We start from the raw sequence: 27109 nt of genomic DNA on the forward strand, positions 1-27109 counted from the left end.
AGTTCATGGGATTCTCCGGACAAGAGTATTGGAGTGGGTTGCCCATGCCTTCCTCCGGGGGATCTTCCTGACCCAGGGAAGGAACCCCGGGTCTCCTGCATTACAGGCAGATGCTTTACCACTGAGCCACTGGGGAGACTCTACCAGGCTGCTCTGTCCACGGGTTTTCCCAGGAAAGAATACTAGAGTGGGTAACCATTCCCTTCCTCCAGGGGATCTTCCTGACTCAGGGATCGAACCCTGGTTTGCTGCACTACAGGCTGATTATTTAACCGTCTGAGCCACCAGGAAGCTTTTCCTAAATTCAAAAACAATATCAATAAGTAGCCTGCTTACCATGAATTTGGCCACCCCCATGTTTCATATTGGTATGATAATTTTTTCTTCATTACTTGGTAAGGAATTGATTTGAGTTTAAAAAATTTATCACTGTTGTCTTGGTTGGGGTTATAGAACAGTGATTTATTACTTTTTTGCCTTTTTATTTGTAAGATTATATAAGAGCAGTACAAATTTGCAGTTTTAAGGACAGATTAAACAAAATAAAAAAGCAAAATTTGAGAAATGAGTAGAAACATGAAGAGATATGAGTATAAAACTGTAAAATTTTGATATCTTTCAGTAGCAAGGGCCTGAAGAATGGCAGTGACAGTTGGAACAAAGACAGGGAACAGATTAAAATTAAAATCTTAAGATTTTGTAGTCTGTTACATGTGGAGGATAATACTGTAGAGGAACCAAGAGTAAGAGATGGTAAACATACTGTATTAATAGAATTTAATAATTGAAAATTATTAGAATTTTTACTTAGAATAATACAGAATCACTGTGAACTGAGTTTGTTCTTAACAATTTAGGAACATTGAAACAAGGGTAGTGTAAGTTACCAGTAAGTCAAATGTAACTAAAATTTATGCCCCAGAAGAGCAGGTTTCTTTAAGAGCTGTATTAGTACTTTTGGAGCAGTTATGAGAGTGATATTTATGCAGCAAAATTTAAGAAACCAGTTTCAAAGAGCCTTAGGCTGTATTCATAATCAATACATGGTCAGGATTACTAAATATTTGATATCTCAGACTTACCTGCAGGGTCTGAGGTAACACTTGTAAGCTCAGTCTTGATTCAAATAATTGTACTGTTCTCTGTGTGTGTGTCTTGTGCTGAAGTCTATGCATACTTGCCATTGAATCATGTGGATGAAGTAATGATCATGTACAAGTTTTCATTCATGTGAAAGGTTTGGTTAAGGTACAAAGGATGTGGATGTTGAGCCTAGTCAGTAACAGACAGATGAGGATATTGAAAAGGGGTGGTCATGTGAAAGGAGTATGGTAATGGTATGTTCTGTGATATATGTGGAAAATAAATTACATTTGGGCTCATTGTGAAAGTCAACTTAAATCTGAAGAGGGTTTTTCTAGACTTTGTGCTAAACATTTTGAGCTACCCATTGAACACCTGGTGGAATCAGGGTCTTTAGAAGAGAGGCTTTATGCTATACTGATGAAGTGTCTGGACTCTAGGTGTTCTAGGATTGGGACTACTTTTGTAGCCTCAAATGTGTTAAATGGAGAGGATAATGGTAACTACCTTCTAGTGTGTTGTGAGGATTACGTGACTTAATGCAGGTAAGTCTTCCCTGATAGCAGAGTTGATAAAGAATCCACCTGCAATGCAGGAGACCCCGGTTTGATTCCTGGGTTGGGAAGATCCACTGGAGAAGGGATAAGCTACCCACTCCAGTATTCTTGGGCTTCCTTTGTGGCTCAGCTCGTAAAGAATCTGCCTGCAATGTGGGAGACCTGGGTTTGATCCCAGGTTGGGAAGATCCCCAGTGGCTACCCATTCCAGTATTGGCTACCCATTCCAGTATTCTGGCCTGCATAATTCCGTGGACTATACAGTCCATGGGATCGCAAAGAGTTGGACACGACTGAGCCACTTTCACTTTCTTTCACTTTTCAATGTGGCTAAAGTGCCAAGCATCAAAGTTCACTTTTGAGGAACACTCATAGTAGAACATACTTCATAGTACTCAACATCTAAGAAATGCTGAATAACATAGTCCTTGCGCTTACGATGCTTCCATATTGAGGCATCATTAGAGAGAGACCTGCTCCTCAGAGCTACTGGCTGTTAGGTGTTACAGGAAAGGTCAACGTGCTGATCTCTTTTTGTCCCATTTTGGGAGAGCAGTGTCTCTTGGGAGTGAGTGAAGCAGTCAGTAACAGAATCTTCTTAATCTTAACCCTCTCCCCTCCAAAGCTGGTGAACGAAATGGGTCTGGTGTAGTCCGAGGCTATACCACTTGAGCCTGGCCACCCAGTTTGGGGTGGGAAATAACAGTTGTTTCTGTGACATCATTAACTCTCACTTGAATTTTATTCCGAAAACAGGCGTCCATTTAATAAGTTTTTGGGACGTGTGAGCGTTCCTGTGCTGCCTGTGTTCATTTCTTCTCTGTGCTGTATGTCGTGTGAGGCACTGTGGATTCACATACACACACGTACGTGCGGTGCTGGTTTCCGATTTCAAAAGAATGCTCTATAAAAGACATGCAGATGATTGCAGACGGTGAGACAGGAGGGCTTTAAGAGGTGGGTCCTCACTTAGAGGAAAACAGCAGTCTCTAGGAATTAACAGCCAAAGAAGTCACTGAAGGACTACTTGAGCTTAATACTATGAAATGAGAATTTGATGTGTTTGGTGAGAAGAGAAGAGAAAGAAAGGTATTACAGGGAACAAAAATTCAAAGTCCCCGCTGTTTTAGAGAACAACATGTTTCTGAACAGAAGGCTAAACGCAAAGATAAAGGTTTGAAAAGTAGCTAGGGATCTTTTAAAAGGCCTCGTGTGTAAGTGTTTGGGCCTCACACTTTCACAGATATTGTCTTCTGTTTGTGTCATCAGACCCTTGTTGGTTTTCATTGCCTTCATATCTTTTATTTTAATTGATAATTTCTTGTTTTTCTGAGTACGTGTTATTTAGCTTCCTAAAGAATAATCATCTTATTAACCTGAGTTTGTTTTGAATGGTTTCCTCTTTTTTGCAAATTATATTTATACTCAGAAGAGAAAGACTTGACATGATTTAGGTTATCCAGATTCATATGCTATAAATTTAATATTTTGGTTATTATTGGTTACTTTTCTTCACTTTTGCATCTGTTGGTGTAAATGCTTCTTATATGTCCTGTGCCACCAACAGATGTGTATGAAGGCCTAATATACGATTGGTTTGCAGAATGGTTCCTATAGTAATTATGTACCTTAAGGAGACATATCTGGCTGCTTATCTGGAATTAACATGAAGATAGACAAGGGATAAGACATCTGTCTCTCCAAAAGTACATGACATTTTGATATATTCATTTTTTTTTTAAACAGAAGACTTTCATTGATTTTTTTTTTTTCCCCTAAACTCTAATGTCTCTGGCCATACTGGTTTCAGTTGGTTTAGTTCTGACGTGAATGTTGATTGGTGTTTTCATTTATGTTAGTGAGTAGATGAAAGTGAAAATCACTAGACGTATGTCGAAACTTTATTGTTCATAAATGTCCAGGCAGTTTATTTGCTAAATTGGATAATGACTTCAAATATTGGAAGAAGGCTATGCTATTCACAGTGGACTTTAGATGTAGCAAACTTTTAAATTTAACCTGCATTGTTAACCTTTTCTCGTTTACTGTCATCAGTCGAGTCAATGAAACTATAAATCAAATCAAACAAGATATTCTGGTATTTTTAATTAAAAGCAGTTGTATGGCTAAGTAGTCATAACTTTTCTCTCGTCTTACATACTTGCATAAGATGGCTTACTAGTGTTGACTACATTAGAAGTGGTCCATTTTTATCTGCCGAACAGAAGACTTTATCAAGAAATACACATTTGTGTGTATGTGTTTGATACTATGTTGCTTACATGATATGATGTAACATTTATAAATATCTAACTTAAAATTGGAAAAGACCCTGAGGAGGAGAAGGGGATGACAGAAGATAAGGTGCTTGGATGGTATCACCAACTCGATGGACATGAGTTTGAGCAAGCTCTGGGAGTTGGTGATGGGACAGGGAGGCCTCGTGTGCTGCAGTCCTTGGGGTCACAAAGAGTCGGACATGACTAAGCGACTGAACTGAACTTAAAATCACCTTAGCTATACTAGACAAAATATTTAAAAACAGAGCATCAGTTTATTGTGCGAAAGACAATCCAAAGAAGTGCATCTTGCATTTTTAAAATTGTTTTTCCAAAATTTTAAGCAGAAATTAAACATGTCTTAGAAGCATATCATTGAAATGAATGCTTTTGGAAATCATTTTTTAATACGCTTTGATAGTGTGCCACAAAACATTTTATTTTTGATTGTACATTTCTTAAAAGGTTAGTGGAAATATTTGCTATAATACTTTATGTTCTATCATTGAGAGAACTAATTTCTATTTAAAATTAAGTCAGCAGCATCAAATAGCATTAGACATGATTGTTGTTGACCTCTTCTTTAGAAATTAACATGCCACTTGAGGGCGATATAATTGGTAAGCCACAGAGAGGTCTGTACATAAACAGTAGGGTTAATGAGTGTCTTTCTTTTTTTTTTTTTTCCTCTTTTCTTCTTTCTTTCCCTTCTTTTGGCCTTTAAATTTTGCAGTTAGCTTAGGCTGTTTGAAATTATTTTCTTTGAATGTGTTGTGACATTGTTTTAATTGAATGAAGCTGCAGAACTAGCATGATAAATCAACACAGAATGAATTAAGGCAAACAATATTAACTTGGAAATTGGTTGCAGTAGACAAAGCAGCTGCTGTGATTAAGTTTTTTCCTTCTCTACTTACACCATTTTGAGAAGGACGACCTTGATGGTTTCGAGTATATTTGAGTCCCAGTGGTATGCACTTAAACACATTTGAGCTGTTTTTTGCTGGTTGTGGTGCAGTAGAGGTTGGTTCATTTTTAAGATTAGGAAAATTTTGTTACGGATTTAATGTTTGACTGGCTTTAAAACATTTTTTATTTAGTAAATAATAATTGGGAGTATTAGCTATGGCAGAAAACCTTTCCTGTGTAATGCTGTGGTTTTAGCAAAAGAGATTTAATATATGAAAAGAAAGAGTGTGCCAAAGATGGCCTCTTTAGGGTTTGTGTATCAGGAGTGGAGCCAACCACTTTAACAGAGGGCACAAATTCAGACGTTACATATTCGTTATATGACATGCTGAAGTACCTTCATTCATGCTGCATTTTTCCACACATTCTTTTGCTTGTTTCAGATACATAAGGTATATTTTTTATATGAGTTATAAGATCTGTATAGAGCACAACTGTAATAGAGGAAAAGCTGGCAAAAGTTACTTATTTTAAGAAACAGTCAAGATACCAAATAGAATAAAGTCATTTTCACAGATTTCTTGAGAGCAAGGAGAATTTCTCCTCTTTCTCCTCCTCCCCTTTCTCCTTAGGAAAAAAAAAAAAAATTATAGCATCTATTTCACTCTTGACTGAGTAGCAGACCATGGATACATATTTCATTAGGTTGAACTTGAAAGTAAAAGGTTGTTTCCTATTTTACTGAAAAATACTCAAAGTCAGTGAGGCATGGAATGTGGAAATTCTTGTCTCTGTTCAGATTGTTTGAGGAAAGGAGAGGGAATGAACTTTACAGAATCTTTGCCTATATATAAAGATAGGGGGTTAGCAAGGCCTGTTGATAGATTTTCTGTGGTAGGTGTCTTTTTCTCTTTCTCAGACCCTCATTCTAATATATTTTTACCCTGTACTGCCTGAAATCAGTCACTTCTAGATCTACTTAGATTTAAAGGCAGCCTTTTTAAAAATTTCATGGGCTTCTCTGTTAAGTACTAAGGGTAATTCAGAGCAGCTGAACAATTTCAGTAAAATAGGATACAGAAGGGAAAAAAACAAACAAACAGCAAACAGACATCTGCTTGAATGCATCAGAGACCCAGCAGGATTGTGAAGAACTGCTAATTCAGGATTCCTGGGAGGACAGAGAATCAAGGTTGGATGTAAGCCTGGCTTTGTGAAACTGCTTCTCCTCTAGCTAGGTGTGTTTGCTGAACCTGGAGAGGACAGCGGCGAGGCTAAGCTTTGGGGGACAGAGGTCTAACCTATGTAAGCTCCTTCCCATCTCCAGTCTGTGCTTTGGGGAGGAATCTGATGGGTGTGCATTCAGGGGTAAGAGGGAACTAATTTTCTAGGCCTTTACAGACTTTGCATGTCAGCATCAAAGTTGTGTCAACCTCAATAAGTGGAATTGTATTGAGATGATCTTAGGTTGCTAGTTAACAATAGGTGCCTGGCAGAAGCTGACATATATTCCCTCTGGAGAAAGATAACATCACCTTAGGCCTTATATTATTTCTGTAAGCTGTTTAGTAAATACGTTGTCTGGCACACGCTAGAAAACAAGCAAACACACAAAGAATACAAGATGATGTTAAAAAAAATCTGAAGAAATAAGACAAAAGAAGCACATTCATCAAGACTCTAGATACTAGGATTATGCCATATTTCTCCAACTTGTCTTTGGTCTTCATACAAACAATAAGCATAACTATTATATAGACTCAGACTTTATAAAAGTTATGCTTATTGTTTGTATGGAGACCAAAGACAAGTTGGAGAAATATGGCAGAGTTATGGGAGCTATGAAAGAAGAGTCAAACTGAATATGTCAGAGAAATAGAAAGTATAAAAGAAAAATCAAACTGAAAAATTGCTTAACTGGGATTAATAGATTTAACAGAAGACTCAAAGCTTTTGAAGAGGGAATTAATGAACTGAAAATTACCTCAGTTGAAAATTCAGTATGAAAATAAATTTAAATATCTTATAAATATCTTTATATCTTAATATATGTAGGCTTAAGGGCAAAAGATACTACTGGAGAAAAGACCACTTCATAATGACAGAAGAATATAATTTTGTATATACCAACAACACAGTTTCTAATTGTATAAAGCAAATAAAACTGAAAGAAATAGACAAAAGTTAGTCACAGAGGAGTTTGCCTCCTTTTTTTTCCTAAGATTTTTTTGATATGGACCATTTTTAAAGTCTTTAGTGAATTTGTTACAATTTTGTTACAACAATTTGCTTCTGTTTTATATTCTGGCTTTTTGGCCCCAAGGCATGTGGGATCCTAGCTCCCTAAGACAGGGAGCAAAATTTCACTCCCTGCATTGGAAGACAAAGTCCCAACCATTGGACTGCCAAGGAAGTCTCATGAACACCCATGGAATATTTAGAAAAATTGATTATGTACTGTGCTTAAAAGTCTGAACAAGTATTCAGTTCAGTTCAGTCGCTCAGTCGTGTCCAACTCTTTGCAACTCCATGAACCGCAGCACACCAGGCCTCCCTGTCCATCACCAACTCCCGGAGTTTACACAAACTCATGTGCATTGAGTCGGTGATGCATTCCAGCCATCTCATCCTCTGTCATCCCCTTCTCTTCCTGCCCTCAATTTTTCCCAGCATCAGGGTCTTTTCCAGTGAGTCAGCTCTTCGCATCAGGTGGCCAAAGTATTGGAGTTTCAGCTTCAGCATCAGTCCTTCCAATGGACACCCAGGACTGATCTCCTTTAGGATGAACTGGTTGGATCTCCTTGCAATCCAAGGGACTCTGCAGATTCTTCTCCAGCACCACAGTTCAAAAGCATCAATTCTTCGGTGCTCAGCTTTCTTCACAGTCCAACTCTCACATCCATACATGACCACTGGAAAAACCATAGCCTTGACTAGACGGACCTTTGTTGGCAAAGTAATGTCTCTGCTTTTGAGTATGCTGTCTAGGTTGGTCATAACTTTCCTTCCAAGGAGTGAGCGTCTTTTAATTTCATGGCTTCAGTCACCATCTGCAGTGATTTTGGAGCCCCAAAAAATAAAATCTGACACTCTTTCCACTGTTTCCCCATCTATTTCCCATGAAGTGATGGGACCAGATGCCATGATCATTTTCTGAATGTTGAGTTTTAAGCCAACTTTTTCACTCTCCTCTTTCACTTTCATCAAGAGGCTTTTTAGTTCCACTTTACTTTCTGCTGTAAGGGTGGTATCATCTGCATATCTGAGGTTATTGATATTTCAGCTTAGAGGAATACTTAAAGCTTTAAAAGTATATTTATTGGAAAAGAAGAAAGGGTGCAATACGCTGAGCATTCGTTTCATAATATCAGGAAAAGTACAGCAGATTAAATGTAAAAGAAGTAGAAGGAAGGAAGTAATAAAGGTAAGAGTAGAAATTAGTTTAAGACCCCTGAAAACCATCACAAAATGAAGAAAATCAATGTATTGGCTGGCTACTACTGCATTTTAATGAGCTACCCCAGAAACTTATGTTCAAACAACCACCACTTACTTAGCTCCTGCTTCTCTTGTGCATGCTGGTCGCTTTTGTTCAGGCTGGGCTCACCACAGTGGTTCTTCTGATCGGCACCTGTAGTCAGCTGTGGGTTAGCCAGGCCCCTCTGCTCTTAATAGTTACCTGGGTGTGGGCCGGCATGGAGTGGGTTAGTCTGAGACTGTTACATGGGAATAATAGGGCCTAAGAGAGAAAGTACACATAAGACTGAGCCTTAGGCTTTTAACACACACATTATTCTTTTCATACATTGTATTGGAAAGCCAGCCAGCATGCTAACCCCAGATTCAAGAGGTGAGAGGAACTGCAGAATTACACTGCAAATGGCGTAGGTTAAGGATGCATGGGTAATTGTGGTCAGTTTTGAATGACCTGTCTACAAATTTAATTTAAAATTATTTTTATCAGTCTACCCCTCTCAACAGTAGAAAAGGTACATTCTTTGTAAAGACTGGAAGACTGATCAAGAGAAAGGATGATATAGATAGCCAGTCAGAATTGAAGTGGGACCATTGTTACAGATCCTGTAGATACTAAGACGAAAAGTCCATGAAAGCTTTATATCATCAAATTTGAAAATTTAAACTACATTGACATATTTTTAGATAAACACAAGTTACCAAAATTGACATATGAAGGAATAGGAAATCTAAATTAGGTAACTGAATCCATAATTGAAAACCTGAACTGAGAAAAAAATACTCTAGACCCGGGTGACTTCACCACTGATTTCTCTTCGGTATTTAAAGGAGGAATAGTACAAGTTAGCTTCTATGAGCCATTCCAAAGAGCTGAAAAAGGGGGACTACATCCCAACACATTTTGAGTCCAGTATAATCTTGATGCCTAAGCCCTAAGAAACATATTGTGAAAAAGGAAAATTACAAGGCAGTTCCATTTGTGAATGTAAATTTAAAAAATAAAATTGTCACCAAATTGCTAACAAGCTGAACCTAGTGATCTATAATAAAAGATAATGTGATTAAGTTTATTGTAGAACTATAAGCATGATTTAACATTTGATAATGAACTGTAATCCATTGCATTACCAGAATAAAGGAGAAATACTATGATTGTCTCGATGGTGGAAAAATGTGATACATTTAAACATCCATTCATGACTAAAAATAAAAACTCTTAATGAATTAGGGAATAGAATGGAATTTTCTTAATCTGCTGAAGTATACACAGATTACTTCAGACTTCATAGTGAACTATTGAGAACTTTATTCTTGGAATGAGTCAAGGATAATACACTTGATTTGACTTTGAACCCATGATGTGCTGGCCAGTGCTGTAAGGATGGCCAAAAAAAGAAATTAAAAATATGATTGAAGTTAGGTATTTTTTCTTTTCTCTTATTTGCAAGTGATATGAATCTTTACCAAAAGAATCCAAAAGAACCTACAGAAAAATTAAAATGAAGAAAGAAGAAACAGGGTTGCTGGGTATACTGTATGATACAAAAAGATGAATTATGATTTCACATGTAAAAAAACAAACATGAAATAAAAATATGATTTACAGTAGCAAAAACGAAGCCCCAAATGTTTTGGAATAAATCAAACAAAATCAAGTAAAGGCACACCAAGAAAGCTTTGTATTCTTGAGAGAAATCGAAAAACACCTAACCAAATGACAAAATTATACCATATTCATGATCCTGAAGATTGTTCTAACATCCCAGTAAAAATTATTGCTAGTATCATTTTAGAAATTAACCAGCTATTTCTGAAATCGGTATAGAGGCACGAAGACTGAGACATCTTTGAAAGAGGAGCACGGTGAACTAACATGCTATCCTGTGTATTAAGATTTTGAAAATAAAGTTACATTAAATGACAGTGAGATACTAAGCCAAGTAGCTTAATAGAGAACCCAGAAGTAGACCCATATGTATAAGCATGTATAGGTGTTACTTAAAACAAGAAATGACACTGCACTGTAGGGCAGGGGAAAGGATGGTCTCTTCAGCAACATGTGGCGGGACAGTTGGGCAGCCACGGGAGGGAACAGGAGAAGAGAAGATTGTTCTCGCATCATGGACATCACTTCCTGGCACACTGTAGACATAGATAAGAAAATCATAACAGTAAAGCTTCTGCAAATTAATACAGAGGATATCTTGATGACCTTGGGATGGGGAAAGACTACCTTTAAACAGGACACAGAAAATATTGTTAAGAGAAGACATGAGCTGCATTAAAATTATATATAATTTAATTCAATTCAGTCTGCTTAAATTAAGTCATCTTAAGACACCATTAAAGATGAAAATGGTAAGCCACAGGAAGGGAAAAGGTATTTGCCACACGTGTGACCGCAAAGTAGAAATCAATAAGACAGCAAAACAACACAATAGAATGGTCTGAAAACTTCACATGTGCTTCAAAAAATACACATCTGAATGACCAAAAGCGTAAGTGTTGAAATGTATCAGAGCAAAATCCTCTCCTCTTCTCGGAATGTAACTGTGTATGACTGATTTAGAAAGTAGTTTAGTGCTGTCTACTGAAGGAGTTTCAGGGGAATTTTCTGGGAGATGGTGAAGGACAGGGAAGCTTGGCATGCTGCAGTCCATGGGGTGGCAGAGTAGGACACAACTAAGCCACTGAACAACAATCTCCTTTACCAGCAGTCTTTTCCCTAATGGGACAGTCCTTTGTCCTGCTTCTTTATAGTTTGTACACTCTTGCATGCAAGGGCCTTCCTTAAGTTAGAGCATTCCTCAAGTCTTTGGTGAACTTTGTCTATACATACTTAAGAATGAAGCACAGAATATGAATTAGAAGCTCGTATTCTTGAATGGGGCTAGCTCATTGCAGGGTTCAGTGGGAGCTGATCACCTGAAGCTAAGTGTCAGCCTTTGAGAATGGAGCCAAATGCTACAGTGTGAGAGTCTTTTCTTCGGGCATCTTTTCTATAGATGAAAACTCAAGCCTGATACCTGCAAAGTTAGATGCCTGGCTATTGCTCCTCTTTGAGAAGGCTTTGTATCATTTCCATCTTTTCTTTCTGGTTTTCTGCAGAACTCAATGCGTGAGTTTCTGGTCTCTCTGGAGTTTTGTAGGTCAGATTTGCCATTTGATCATATCCCCTTCTGTGGACATTCTGAGCTTACTTGTTGATTGAGGGCCTGAGGCTTCCTAAACTGAATTTGTAGTAGACTTCATAGACTGTGACCCACTGTGTGGCGGACTTTGTATTGGACGTTTCTTATATATTGTGCTGTACACACGTGCAGTTCCTCATCACAGCAGTTCCGGAAAGCGTTGTCTCCATCACATGATTGAGGCTTGTTTTATATGACTTCCCGATTCTTAATTATTGCTTAATATTGGAGCTTGAATACCAGTTGGGGTCTGTATGCTTTCCAAGTATAGACGTGTAATCATAATACAGTCCTTCAAGTACAGTACAGTACTTCAGTTTATTTAGATGGGGGATATGAGAGGAGGGCTCTTGACTGGATGACTGCAAGGGTTTAGTTGGTTGAAGAGGTAGGTCAAGTCCTATATGCCAAAAACTAGGCAAGGGTAAAGGGTTTTATTTGAATGTAAAGACATAGTTCAGGCAGATTTCAGAATTTGGAATCTTGTATAGCTGGGTCAAGGACCTGAGAGTCTTTGCTTGGGGTGGAAGAACTGATGTCACAGTCCCCTAGGGAATAGGACTTTCTTCCATCCTCAAATGCGTACGCACACATGTTTCATTTGGGAATCACTTCTCTAAGATGTGGCAGTGCTGGTGAGCAGCTGAGGCAAAGCAGGCAGCCTCTGGAGCACAGAAGACTGAGGAAGTGCCCTCGCTTCTTAAGCGCTGAGAGCAGTGAATTCTGGCATGTTAATGTTATGTAACGATACACTAACAGTAGGAATAAAATGCAGGAAAAAAGTAGGAAGCATAGGTATCAGTAACCTGTTTGAATAAGTTGATAAAAACCACCCATGGATCTTTGTGGAACTGATGATATTCATTTTCTTGTCTTTTATATAGATGACATATTAATAAGGAAAATTTACTTTCCAGTGTTTATAGTCAATCTGTTCCTCTCACTGGCCTTTTAAAAAAATTAACTTCTATGTGTGAATATTAGAAGTTTCTGTGGAGGGATGATAATTATTTATACAGTTATTTCTTATCACTGTCCTTTTTGTGACAAGAGTTAAGGTTCTTTGTTAAAGTAGTAGTATGAACTAAAGGAAGAGATGGGAAATAGGAAAATAAGGATGCAGATACAAAATCGTGCAAAGATTGTGGGGAAAAAATGTAGACTCCTACGTCTTAAATAGTATAGTGTGGAATACAGTTTTGGCCATCAGTGTTCTGGCAGCCAGCCCCAAAACACAATGCTTTCTGAACAGTCGCTGAAGTATAACTTAGATCAATAAGATAGGAATTTCCCCCAGGGATTTCTGTATAAAAGGCAGCCACTATTTAACATAATAAATAGCTCCTGGAACCCAGTCATAGAAGGGATTTGTTGAACTTTTCATGTACACTTGTTTAGAGTGTGCATATTGATGGGCAGTTGAATACAGCACCTGTTTTAGGTAGATTCTGCTGTTCCTAATCCATGATTTGTATTAATGCACATGAAAATTTCAAGCTAAACCATGAACTGCTATCATTACACCCTCAAACTTGGCAAGAAATTAATAAGATTTTATTTCAACTTAGTATTTTTAAAAATTTAATTAGAGAAAGTTAAGTATATACTTTAAGTGACTAATGCACGATGTTGGTTTTTTTCCCCCCAGTTTAATTTTGTTGGGAGAATCCTTGGACCTAGAGGACTTACTGCTAAACAGCTTGAAGCAGAAACAGGATGCAAGATCATGGTCCGAGGCAAAGGCTCAATGAGGGATAAGAAGAAGGTAAGTCCTTGAAAATGGGGCCGTCCTTTATGTGAATAATGTACTTACACTTTTGAATTTTAATAACAAAATATCTAGATCTTAAAGCAGTATATGTTATTTCATGTCAGAAAATTTTTAACTTTTTAAAGGTGGTGTCATGATTTTCTCTTTTTGATTATCATTACTTTTCATTTAGTTAGCTAATAACAGTTAATCCATCATATTCATGTTGGTTTTTACACTTGAGAAGCCGCCAGTTTGGAAGTTAGACTATTCAGTGTTGTATGTATTAAAGATGTAACTGAAACTTTGAAAAATCTAAAATGTTTCTCTTGATGAGATTTACATGAGAAGAATCAAATGAATTACTGTGGATTTATGTCATCTCATCAGGAGAGTGAGTAAGTGTGGAGGAAGGCTTATAAGTAGCCATACAGGAGTCATTTTGGTTTTCACCAGCATTTCACGTTGAGTTTGTTTTCCAGCTATTTTACTTTAAAGTATATTGTTGTTGTTTTCTGCTTTTCTTCCTTTTGCCACTTCTTACTTTTCTAGTTTAATTGATGAACACCTAGTTCCCTGCTTTAAATACTGTGTTTTCAGAAGGTTTTATTTGCCTGTTTCCTTTTATCCAGTGATGCTATGAGGCAGAATACTTTGAATTCTATCTGTGTGAAAAATGTTTGACTGATTTTTTAAGAATAACATAGGTTTTGATTGCCAAAGATTAAATGTATTGTTAGGAAGGGTTTGTTGTGTGTTTGATTTTTAAATACATTGCCTTGAAAGACACATCAAATGATGGAGATGTGGGTGGCTTTGCTAGAGCGTGTTGTGCATTGAATCCCTCTGTGGAGCTTACAGAGTGAATGCCAGACCTGTAGGTACTCTGACTTCATTCTGACTTCTTTCTAAGCTCTCACCTCATTTCATTTCATCTTTCCCATTAGCTGACTGGGGTCTCAATCATTTTCTCTCCTTACAGATAAACAATGACTTAGTAGTTAAGCTGAGCAGAGAGGCTGTCAATAATATTAATTATCTGTAAATTTTATTTTAAGCTGTTCTTGTCAGATGAGTATAAAGATACTTTGAGGCAAGCATGTGAGTTCTCCCTGAGCATATTTAGCAGTTGTATTTAAAACAATCTTTTTTATTAGAATCTTAAAATAACTTCATCACTGTGTGACTCAGCCGAGGGGCAGTCTTGTATTGCCATGCAGTTTTGGTTCCCATGTTTGCGCTTGTGGTTGCTTTGCTTCAAGCAATGCTGATTTAATAGCCTAGGTACAGTACGACAAGCTCTCAAAACTGATGGTGTATTCATCCGTCAAACAAGTTGTTATGTCAGTTTACAAAGCGTGTTTTGCCCTCTCCTCAGCGTCTTGTCGATTCTGCAGTAGCAGCCCTCCACTCACGCACAGACACTGAGGAGTGGAGCTCAGAGCCCTGTAATGAGGCATCGCCAGTTCTGCTTTCAGTCAGGTTGAACTTGGAGTCTGAAGAACAGTTTCCTGCCATCATTTTGGCATACATTAGAGTGGCTAAGAGTGTAACCTCTGTAACCGTCTTGCTTTCATTTGACTCTTGCTTCTATCACTTAGCAGCTTTGTGATTTTAGCAGATGACTTCATCTCTTGGTGGCATGTGAAGCGGGAGTAGTGAGGTTACTGTGAGGTCACTGATGGCGTGAGGATTACAGAAGTTGTAGAGCGCTTAGCATAGTGCTTTGACATACAGTGATCAATCAATCAATGTTAATGATTGCTCTTTAATAAATTTTGTTTACATTGTTAGTGCATTTCCTGTTTAAACTCTTACACTGTATCATGGGGGAAGTACTTCAGCTTTTTAAGCTTTGGAAATGACAATGCTTTGTTGTTGCTTTGTGACCTTTGAATATCCCGTATCCTCACAGCTTTTTTGTTTGGTTCTCTGGTGGTTGGTGTGTCCATATTCTGTCTTGTCCACTTTGTTCTTAAGCACAAACAGAAGTAGTTAACACATTATATTTTTTTAATTTGTACTGTTGCCTAATGAAATAAAAAAGTTTACAGATTATACATAATGCATGAAAACAGTGATAGATTAAGACACCAACAACATTTTGACTGCAGATTGCATTTTTAGTTTTATTAACTGCTATAGCAGACATCCTGGAATGTGAAGTCAAGTGGGCCTTAGAAAGCATCACTACGAACAAAGCTAGAGGAGGTGATAGAATTCCAGTTGAGCTATTCCAAATCCTGAAAGATGATGCTGTGAAAGTGCTGCACTCAATATGCCAGCAAATTTGGAAACCTCAGCAGTGGCCACAGGACTGGAAAAGCTCAGTTTTCATTCCAATCCCAAAGAAAGGCAATGCCAAAGAATGCTCAAACTACCACACAATTGCACTCATCTCACACGCTAGTAAAGTAATGCTCAAAATTCTCCAAGCCAGGCTTCAGCAATATGTGAACCATGAACTTCCTGATGTTCAAGCTGGTTTTAGAAAAGGCAGAGGAACCGGAGATCAAATTGCCAACATCCACTGGATCATGGAAAAAGCAAGAGAGTTCCAGAAAAACATCTATTTCTGCTTTATTGACTATGCCAAAGCCTTTGACTGTGTGGATCACAATAAACTATGGAAAATTCTTCAAGAGATGGGAATACCAGACCACCTGATCTGCCTCTTGAGAAATTTGTATGCAGGTCAGGAAGCAACAGTTAGAACTGGACGTGGAACAACAGACTGGTTCCAAATAGGCGTTCGTCAAGGCTGTATATTGTCACCCTGTTTATATGCAGAGTACATCGTGAGAAACGCTGGACTGGGAGAAACACAAGTTGGAATCAAGATTGCCGGGAGAAATATCAATAACCTCAGATATGCAGATGACACCACCCTTATGGCAGAAAGTGAAGAGGAACTCAAAAGCCTCTTGATGAAAGTGAAAGTGGAGAGTGAAAAAGTTGGCTTAAAGCTCAACATTCAGAAAACGAAGATCATGGCATCCAGTCCCACCACTTTATGGGAAATAGATGGAGATACAGTGGGAACAGTGTCAGACTTTATTTTTCTGGGCTCCAAAATCACTGCAGATGGTGACTGCAGCCATGAAATTAAAAGACGCTTACTCCTTGGAAGGAAAGTTATGACCAACCTAGATAGCATATTGAAAAGCAGAGACATTACTTTGCCAACAAAGGTCTGTCTACTCAAGGCTATGGTTTTTCCAGTAGTCATGTATGGATGTGAGAGTTGGACTGTGAAGAAGGCTGAGCGCTGAAGAATTGATGCTTTTGAACTGTGGTGTTGGAGAAGACTCTTGAGAGTCCCTTGGACTGCAAGGAGATGCAACCAGTCCGTTCTAAAGGAGATCAACCCTGGGATTTCTTTGGAAGGAATGATACTAAAGCTGAAACTCTAGTACTTTGGCCACCTCATGCGAAGAGTTGACTCATTGGAAAAGACTCTGATGCTGGGAGGGATTGAGGGCAAGAGGAGAAGGGGACGACAGAGGATGAGATGGCTGGATGGCATCACTGACTTGATGGACATGAGTCTGGGTGAACTCCGAAAGTTGGTGATGGACAGGGAGGCCTGGCGTGCTGTGATTCATGGGGTCGCAAAGAGTCGGACACGACTGAGTGACTGATCTGATCTGATCTGATCTGATAGATGAATATACTTTGGGAATATCCAGTTAATTTGAAGGCCTACCGTATGTTTGATACTACGATGAAGAATTTATGTGTAGATTTGTAATGCCAAGGGTGTCTTCTGTAATATTAATTCAAATCTATGCATACTAAACTGTCAACCATGTCATTTTGGTTTACTCTGCTCTGCTCATTGAGTTCTTAAAAATGTTAATAGAAGTTAAGTCACAGTGGAAGGTGCTATCACTTGTTGCTTGGCTATTACTTTGAAAAAGAACATGAAAAATATATGGAGACCAAAAAGTATTGAAATAAATAATAAGGCTGATTGAAGCATATTCTATGAGTTTAAAGGAAAACTAAACTTTTTCGTGCAGAATTGTCAGTTTATGTAAAAGCTGAGAAAGCTAGAAAATCTTAATTTGTTGACTGTCCATGGTATTAATGATGGAATGCTGTTTGCTGATTTGTCAGTAACAGCATGCCATGTCTGTTTTATGGAGTGTTTCTCTGCTGTTTGATGAGTACTTGGCATAGAGTAGACACTGGAAAAAACCATCTGAGAAGGTATGAATGTGTAGGTAGTAAATGAAAGACATAGATGTCCCCTCTGCATTACATTCCCCAAAGTTTTTATGAATAGAGAAAATGATAAATTCTTTGTGTTTTCAGTTCTTTGGGGAAGATAGGCAGTACTATATCATCCTACGCTGTTGGTTTTAAGCAGGGGAATGAATATGCTACTTTATATTTTTCATTTTCCTGGATTGCTGTTACTTCAGAATTATTGATGGGCACAGCAGCATTGTCGTATATAATACCCAGAGGAATGGTACTGGGTAATTGCAGGAGCCTTAGGACAAGAACTTCACTCACACTTCATAACTGACTAGGGAGCTGTGCTTGTCTTTCTACTTCCCACTCCCACCTGAAAATGTTAGTGTGTGAGATGTCTGCTGCTGCTGTGGTTCAGTCGCTCAGTCATGTCCGACTCTTTGCCACCCCATGGAGTGCAGCACGCCAGGCTCCTTGTCCTCCACTCTCTCCTGGAGTTTGCTCAGATCCATGTCCATGGAATCAGTGATGCTATCTAACCATCTCATCCTCTGCTGCCTCCTCCTATTGCCCTCAGTCTTTCTCAGCATCAGGGTCTTTTCCAGTGAGTCGACTCTTCCCATCAGGTGGCCAAAGTATTGTAGCTTCAGCATTAGTCCTTCCAATGAATATTCAGGATTGATTTCCTTTAGAATTGACTGGTTTGATCTGCTTGCAGTCCAAGGGACTCTCAAGAGTCTTCTCCACCACCAGAGTTCGAAAGCATCAATTCTTTGGTTCTCAGCCTTCTTTATGGCCCAACTGTCACATCTGTACAGGACTACTGGACGCGACAAAGCTGTGATCCATGAAAGGGGTGAGATGTCTACAGTTGATCAAAGTCAGGTGTTGGGTCTTCTGAAAATGTCCAGTAGGACTCAGCAATTCTGGTTAGAGCTCTTTGCTTGAAATGAAGGGATGTGCACTCAGGGAATCAGATGGCCATTCAAGGGCTGCTAATAGCAGTGGCCAGATGGTATTAACCACATTTACGATCTGTTCAGTGTCATATTCAGACTGTGCAGAAATCTCAAAAGATAATTTTTACTCTTCTAACAGGAATGAAGACTTAAAAGAGGTCAAGTAACTTATCCAGTCCCTATTTCTAACTGTTAACTGCACTCAGTATAAACATGTATCTTGCTGGACATTGACATTCAGCTCTATAATTCATTCTCTTCAGAATATGAACTTTGAATTTAAAATTAGATAAATCTGTTATAAAGTTTTAATTTAGATTTTAATACATTGCCCAAATATATTTGACCACAATCTGTCCATTCTGAGAGATGTCTTAACTTCTTGAGGAGCTACAGTGTTGTATGGACCATGATCTCTGAAGTATTATTAGAGGGACATACTGTACAATTGCAAACATGGGTAGAATTGCATAACTTTTTTATTTGCCACTTTTCATATGCTTACACATTTTTCTCCTATTCTTACAGTTCATAGATGTTTTACTTAGTTAATATGTGATATTTTTAGAAAAGTTTAAAAGTGTATATGATCAGAGAAAAAGTGTGGCGAGGCACCTGATCCTATCGCTTTTAGAGACTCCTCTTGGTGACAGTTCCGATGTGTCTAATAGATCATTCTTCCTGCGTTGGTGTATACACTTTCACATGTGCTGTACAAAGTGAGTCTTCCTATTCTTGATGCTTTGTAATTAGCATTTCCTGCAGTTCTGTATCCTGTCCTGTCAGTTTAATTGACAAATAATTGAGCATTATAATGTCTGAGACTTTGTGCTGTGTGATAAGAAAACTTAAAAGATAGCTTAAGGCAATATTAGCAGTATATGCAAAAATTAATTTGCTTGTATGGGGGAAACTTAGACTTTTATTTTTATGAAGGATGTTATTACTTTCTCAACACTTTGAAAATGATCAAATTGATATAGTTTTTTTGGTTTTACATACTAAAGTGGTTGTGATAGCCAGTGACATAACGTCAGGTACAAACATGGTCTAGACAGCCCACTTTATTAGTCTTGTTGAATGCTAGATTTCTGACAACCTGGAGCATAAGTGTAGTTTATTAAATAAAAAAAAAAAAACAACAACCAGAAAAACAGCTTTGATCACGGCAGATTGTAAGCAGTGTCTATTCAGCCCCTAGCGCCGCGCTGCCCGTCTCCTCCCACGTGTGCCTGGTGTCCCCTGTCCTCCTCGCCCCTCTGTCTGCCAGACGGTCTGGGGAGCAAGTTCCGGACATCATCTCAAGCTGGAGATGCTGTATTAGGTGTTTCTAAAATAGAAGGGCTCTTCAGCACTATCATATTTGTGTTTTCTTTCATCACTAGAACAATTTCTTTGTGTTGTTAAATGTCTGGCCAGTGTTCCTAATTCCCCTCTTGTCTCATAAATGTGCTTTTAAGAGAAGCTTAAATGGTGTCTGTGTGAGGGGCTTACACATTGCATTTGATTGATAGATCTGTTAAGCCATTCTCGCCCTGGCCCCCATTTCTCTTTTGTAGTTTATTTGTAAAGGGTCTGAGTTGCTTGTACCGAACAATTCCCGTGGCCTTTGCTGATTGTATTTTCATGTATTTTCATGGTCATGGCCATGTTTATTAACACTTATCTGTGTCCCCTGTATTTTTGGCAATTTGGTAGTGAGAAAGGTTTAATAAGGTTTAGTTCTCCTGCCCTTCCTTCCTCATTTCCTTTCTTCCTTTTGAAAGAAAATTTTCTAAGTAAATGTGGTGGTGATACCGAAAATGTAGTGTTCCTTTGATTTTAGCAATCATTGTCGATTGTTTTTCAGACCTTTTACTTCAGTGGGAACTGCAAAACAGTTATTACCCTGTTTCTTTGCTATTATTAGTTAGATTTAATTTTTTTAGGAAAGGCTGGATAAATGCTCAGTTGTTTTTTTTGACTCAGTCCCTTATTTACTAGGTTTAAAATAGTGAATTGGTTCCTAGGAATCCTCCAGAGGTGTAGAATTAGTTTTTTTGTCTTGTTTTTATTTGACTATCATTATGAATGCATTTTAACAGTTTTGATGGATTTCAGTTCATTGCACCATGGTTTGAAGGCATCAGTTCTTCGGCGCTCATCCTTTTTTATTGTTCAGCTCTCACATCCATACATGACTAATGGAAAAACCACAGCTTTGACTATACAGACCTTTTGTTGGCAAAGTAACATTGTGTTTGTCATTGCTTTTCTTCCACGTAGCAAGCGTCTTTTAATCTCATGGCTGCAGTCACTGTCCACAGTGATTTTGGAGCCCAGGAAAATAGTCTGTCACTGTTTGGATTGTTTCCCCATCTACTTGGCCATGAAGTGATGGGACCAGATGCCATGATCTTCATTTTTTGAACCTTGAGTTTTACATTATATTGTTTGTATTGTAGTAAACTTGTGGCTGGGCACAAGAAATGAATTATTGTTTTAAATGTTTTCAAGAAGAAAAGTGCTATAATTTTCCATTAGTTTACACAGCCTTTCTCAGCTAGGGTTCCTCATCTTAGAAGCTCTTCAGTTTCACTAAGAGTGGTTCAATAATGAGTACCATTCTAGATAGGAGAGAAGTGAGCTATATATAATTTATGCCTTGGGCCACCACTGGGTACTCGATTCCCTTGTGGAGTCCTTAGTTGAGAAAGACTGTACCCTGTGAGGAATGGGTTTTTTTCTCTCTTTTATATTCCTGCATTACCACCTGCTCTCACCCCTGCTCTTGGTGCCTTCAAGTCAATGCGTTGAGAGTAGGAATTTTTTTGGATTCTCTCTTAAAAATGTTACTTTTATAAAGTGCATGCTTAGAAACTTGCATGAATCTGATTGGGATAGTGCATGTGTGCTAAGTTGCTTCAGTCAGGTCTGACTCTTTGTGACCCTGTGGACCATAGCCTGCCTGGCTGCTCTGTCCAAGGGATTCTCCAGGCAAGAACACTGGAGTGGGCTGCCATTCCCTCTTCCAGCTGAATAGTAGTATTTAGCTTAAGAGTAATTATGAAAATTATAGTATTATATATCTATTTGGAAGGAACCTTATTAAAGCTATGAAGTCTAATACTTACTCATATTTAATTCTGTGATATTTTAGTTCCTATGGTACACATGGTTGTCACTCAGTTTTCCCAACCCCCCACCATAGTCAGTACCTTTTCAGGCAGTAAGTAGTTTTGAATGCTATGAATTTTGTCCTCGAAGGTCTTTTACCCTGAGAGACTGATATGTTGACGGTAGACTAACGCACCGTGCGGTGTAAACAACAGTTGTTATGCATTGTGCAGTGGGGAGCCAAGGAAGTGATGAGTGCTTTCACACGTTGAGGACTTCAGGGAAAGCTAGAGAAGATTGGACTGGAGTAGGAAGTGACAGGGCAGATGAGTGGAATGGTGTTCTGCTTGGCATGTTGCCGTGCAAGTGACAAGGTTTAGTGGGAAAAGTGGTGTTGGAGACAGGCTTGGACCTGAGGATATAGGGCTTTGCTGCTAAGCCGCTTCAGTCGTGTCCAACTCTGTGCGACCCCGTAACGGCAGCCCACCAGGCTCCCCCGTCCCTGGGATTCTCCAGGCAAGAACACTGGAGTGGGTTGCCGTTTCCTTCTCCAACGCATGAAAGTGAAAAGTGAAAGTGAAGTCGCTCAGTCGTCTCTGACTCTTAGCGACCCCATGGACTGCAGCCTACCAGGCTCCTCCATCCATGGGATTTTCCAGGCAAGAGCACTGGAGTAGGGTGCCACTACCTTCTCCGTATAGGGCCTTGAATACTATATTAAAATCTTTTTCTTTGGAAAGCAGTGTATTGGCACTCATATTTTTAAAGTAAGAAGTTATATGAGACATTGTTTTTTAGAGAAGGTGGCTATAGAAAGGATGGTGTAGGGAGGAGAGAGCAGAGGCTGCAGATAGAGAGCCAGGCCTCAGACAGCTCGACTCAGAGAGTCCTGTATGTGCGGGAAAGCTTTGAGACTCAGAGCCTCTGATCCTAACTCTGCTCTGAATATAAAACGAAATAATCTCTTAACCTTAGGGCCTTTGACATATTTAATGTCCAGTGTCTCAAAGGTGTCCTACACTAGCTATAAACTAATACCCTAGGAACTTCAGTCCTCCTCCACCTTTTTTTTCTTGTTAATGTCATGGAACAGGGCACTGAATTCAGCCTCAAAAGTGATTGATTGGTTTCTTTTTAAAGAGAAAGGAAAGCCTGCATTTCTGGAAGAATTTAAATCAGTACTTTTCAAATTGTCTGCCACAAAAGACCATTACAACAAAATTGTAATTCATCATAGACTGTTTCTTTTGTAAAATTATTATACAGTGAAATAAATTATCAGAGACAACTTTAAAAGACAATTTTCATCCTGTTTAAACTTTATGTCAGCGGAGGAAAATATCTGGTCAGAATGCTGTAAAAGTTTCTAAATACCCCAAGAACTATATAGCGCACAAGGCTTCTCTGTCCGTGGGATTTTCCAGGCAAGAATACTGAAGTTGGTTGCCATTTCCTTCAGGGGATCTTCCCTACCCAAAGATCGAACATGAGTCTTCTACATGTGTCTCCTGCATTGCAGGTGGATTCTTTACCACTGAGCCACCAGGGAAGCCCTAATGGGCAGAAGTATCCAATCAGAGTGCTATAGAAATTTCTAAACACTTGATTCTGTCCTGGGAGGCTGCACTTGGGGCAGCACTGGCTTAACTGTCCCTTTCTGGCTGATTGATTTAGTGGGCCTTCAGGGCTGGGAAGGGGCCCTCTGCTGTCCTCTCCTCTGCTTTTCTTCTTTCTTCTCATACCCTCATTTTTACTTTGAGTTTTTTTTTTTAAACAAATTTCATTTTGGAATATGAAATTTCATATGGAATTTTTAGTTCTGTTTCTGGTTACATGTTCATTTTGGACTTAAGCAACTTAGCTTTAAGGTAGTATCAGATCAGATCAGATCAGTCACTCAGTCCTGTCCGACTCTTTGCAACCCCATGAATCACAGCACGCCAGGCCTCCCTGTCTATCACCAACTCCTGGAGTTCACTCAGACTCACGTCCATCGAGTCAGTGATGCCATCCAGCCATCTCATCCTCTGTCGTCCCCTTCTCCTCCTGCCCCCAATCTCTCCCAGCATCAGAGTCTTTTCCAATGAGTTAACTCTTCGCATGAGGTGGCCAAAGTCCTGGAGTTTCAGCTTTAGCATCATTCCTTCCAAAGAAATCCCAGGGCTGATCTCCTTCAGAATGGACCGGTTGCATCTCCTTGCTCAGTCCAAGGGACTCTCAAGAGTCTTCTCCAACACCACAGTTCAAAAGCATCAATTCTTCGGTGCTCAGCCTTCTTCACAGTCCAACTCTCACATCCATTCATGACCACAGGAAAAACCATAGCTTTGACTAGACAGACCTTTTTTGGTGAAGTAATGTCTCTGCTTTTCAATATGCTATCTAGGTTGGTCATAACTTTCCTTCCAAGGAGTAAGCGTCTTTTAATTTCATGGCTGCAGTCACCATCTGTAGTGATTTTGGAGCCCAGAAAAATAAAGTCTGACACTGTTTCCTCTGTTTCCCCATCTATTTCCCATGAAGTGGTGGGACTGGATGCCATGATCTTCGTTTTCTGAATGTTGAGCTTTAAGCCAACTTTTTCACTCTCCACTTCCACTTTCATCAAGAGGCTTTTGAGTTCCTCTTCACTTTCTGCCATAAGGGTGGTGTCATCTGCATATCTGAGGTTATTGATATTTCTCCCGGCAATCTTGATTCCAACTTGTGTTTCTCCTAGTCCAGCGTTTCTCACGATGTACTCTGCATATAAACAGGGTGACAATATACAGCCTTGACGAACGCCTTTTCCTATTTGGAACCAGTCTGTTGTTCCACGTCCAGTTCTAACTGTTGCTTCCTGACCTGCATACAAATTTCTCAAGAGGCAGATCGGGTGGTCTGGTATTCCCATCTCTTGAAGAATTTTCCACAGTTTATTGTGATCCACACAGTCAAAGGCTTTGGCATAGTCAATAAAGCAGAAAGAGATGTTTTTCTGGAACTCTCTTGCTTTTTCCATGATCCAGCGGATGTTGGCAATTTGATCTCCGGTTCCTCTGCCTTTTCTAAAACCAGCTTGAACATCAGGAAGTTCATGGTTCACATATTGCTGAAGCCTGGCTTGGAGAATTTTGAGCATTACTTTACTAGCGTGTGAGATGAGTGCAATTGTGTGGTAGTTTGAGCATTCTTTGGCATTGCCTTTCTTTGGGATTGGAATGAAAACTGACCTTTTCCAGTCCTGTGGCCACTGCTGAGGTTTCCAAATTTGCTGGCATATTGAGTGCAGCACTCTCACAGCATCATCTTTCAATACAAATTAAATATTTGTTTCAGATTGGATAGTATTTCAATACATTTTTATAAAATAGTCATTCCTTTGCCTTTAGTGATTACTGAGAAAGCTCAGGAAGATTTGAAATAAAACTTTTGCTACTGTTTTTTAAAGTACAGTTTGTTTTTTTTTTTCTTTTTAATTTGTAAGACTCTTTAAGGGATAAAAAGATGGATCCAATGAAAGTAAACCTGTTTTCATTACTAAAGTAACTCTTTAAGTAACCTGTAAAACTTAAGCTAATTACTCTGCTATAGATCTAATACCACGATGAATTAATTGTCCATGTCTAATGAAATGAGACATGAGTTTCAGTGAAAGGGAGAGTCTATTTTATCACTGGATGCTGTTAATGAGCCTTTTAAAATTCAGTCTTGATTGGATTGTAGTCAATTTAGTTAAGGAATCTTTGAGTATCTTATAGTATATTGTGTATAAAGAAGTTTTTTTCCCTCAGAAAGTTCAGTTCTCTGTGAACAAAATTAGTAGTGGAATGTTGCTATGTGCTTATCATTATGCTACATCAGTTGATTTTCTTTTTTAAAACTCTTTAACAGAGAAATTCAATGGAAACCTTTTGTCAGTTATATTAGTAACACATTATCACACAATTTCATAAGCATAGTGAGCCATCTAACTCTGTCCTATTTTTACTTTTTCTTCTGCAGTTATGAAAGATAACAATTTAAAGAAATTATAATGTTGCTCTTTGAATTTTAAACTGTTTTTCTTTTTAACTCATGTGTACTTGTTAACTCTTTGACTTTTAAAGACATGTACAGTTGTTAATTCACAAGTTGTCATAGGACCAGGATGATATCATAGTCTTTGGGTCCAGAAAATTTTAAACTTATGATTCTTCATTTTGCAAATTATTTATTACTTAAAAGAGAAAATACAAACTACAGCAGGTAGTTAGCACTGCTTTTAAAAGGTCTTAGTAAGTTTTTATCTTAAGTTTTTGCTTAATTCAAACACCTATGCTGCTGCTGTTGCTGTTAAGTTGCTTCAGTCGTGTCTGACTGTGCGACCCCAGAGATGGCAGCCCACCAGGCTCCCCTGTCCCTGGGATTCTCCAGGCAAGAACACTGGGAGTGGGTTGCCATTGCCTTCTCCCCAAATACCTATTCAGTTCAGTTCAGTTCAGTCGCTCAGTTGTGTCCGACTCTTTGCGACCCCATGAATCGCAGCACACCAGGCCTCCCTGTCCATCACCAACTCCCGGAGTTCACTCAGACTCACGTCCGTCGAGTCAGTGATGCCATCCAGCCATCTCATCCTCTGTTGTCCCCTTCCTCCTGCCCCCAATCCCTCCCAGCATCAGAGTCTTTTCCAGTGAGTCAACTCTTCGCATGAGGTGGCCAAAGTACTGGAGTTTCAGCTTTAGTATCATTCCTTCCAAAGAAATCCCAGGGCTGATCTCCTTCAGAATGGACTGGTTGGATCTCCTTGCTCAGTCCAAGGGACTCTCAAGAGTCTTCTCCAACACCACAGTTCAAAAGCATCAATTCTTCGGCGCTCAGCCTTCTTCACAGTCCAACTCTCACATCCATACATGACCACAGGAAAAACCATAGCCTTGACTAGACAGACCTTTGTTGGTGAAGTAATGTCTCTGCTTTTGAATATGCTGTCTAGTTTGGTCATAACTTTCCTTCCAAGGAGTAAGCGTCTTTTAATTTCATGGCTGCAGTCACCATCTGTAGTGATTTTGGAGCCCAAAAAAATAAAGTCTGACACTGTTTCCTCTGTTTCCCCATCTATTTGCCATGAAGTGATGGGACCGGATGCCATGGTCTTCGTCTTCTGAATGTTGAGCTTTAAGCCAACTTTTTCACTCTCCACTTTCACTTTCATCAAGAGGCTTTTGAGTTCCTCTTCACTTTCTGCCATAAGGGTGGTGTCATCTGCATATCTGAGGTTATTGATATTTCTCCCGGCAATCTTGATTCCAGCTTGTGCTTCTTCCAGCCCAGCGTTTCTCATGATGGACTCTGCATAGAAGTTAAATAAGCAGGGTGACAATATACAGCCTCGATGTACTCCTTTTCCTATTTGGAACCAGTCTGTTGTTCCATGTCCAGTTCTAACTGTTGCTTCCTGACCTGCATATAGGTTTCTCAAGAGGCAGGTCAGGTGGTCTGGTATTCCCATCTCTTGAAGAATTTTCCATGGTGTATTGTGATCCACATAGTCAGAGGCTTTGGCATAGTCAATAAAGCAGAAATAGATGTTTTTCTGGAACTCTCTTGCTTTTTCCATGATCCATCGGATGTTGGCAATTTGATCTCT

The 27109-nt window shown here is 39.0% G+C and overlaps 1 protein-coding gene across 12 annotated transcripts in view; it reads left to right on the forward strand.

Moving 5' to 3' along the window:
* The window catches only part of QKI (QKI, KH domain containing RNA binding), a 160278-nt gene that overhangs the window by 56051 nt on the left and 77118 nt on the right, over window positions 1-27109 (forward strand). For all 12 annotated transcript variants that reach the window (XM_027552005.1, XM_027552010.1, XM_027552011.1 and 9 more), the window contains one exon: window positions 13145-13261. In XM_027552005.1, the coding sequence (XP_027407806.1) occupies window positions 13145-13261 (117 nt within the window). The remainder of the gene's footprint in view (window positions 1-13144; window positions 13262-27109) is intronic.

The sequence above is a fragment of the Bos indicus x Bos taurus genome, chromosome 9, assembly GCF_003369695.1.
Source record: "Bos indicus x Bos taurus breed Angus x Brahman F1 hybrid chromosome 9, Bos_hybrid_MaternalHap_v2.0, whole genome shotgun sequence".
Lineage (NCBI taxonomy): Eukaryota > Metazoa > Chordata > Mammalia > Artiodactyla > Bovidae > Bos > Bos indicus x Bos taurus.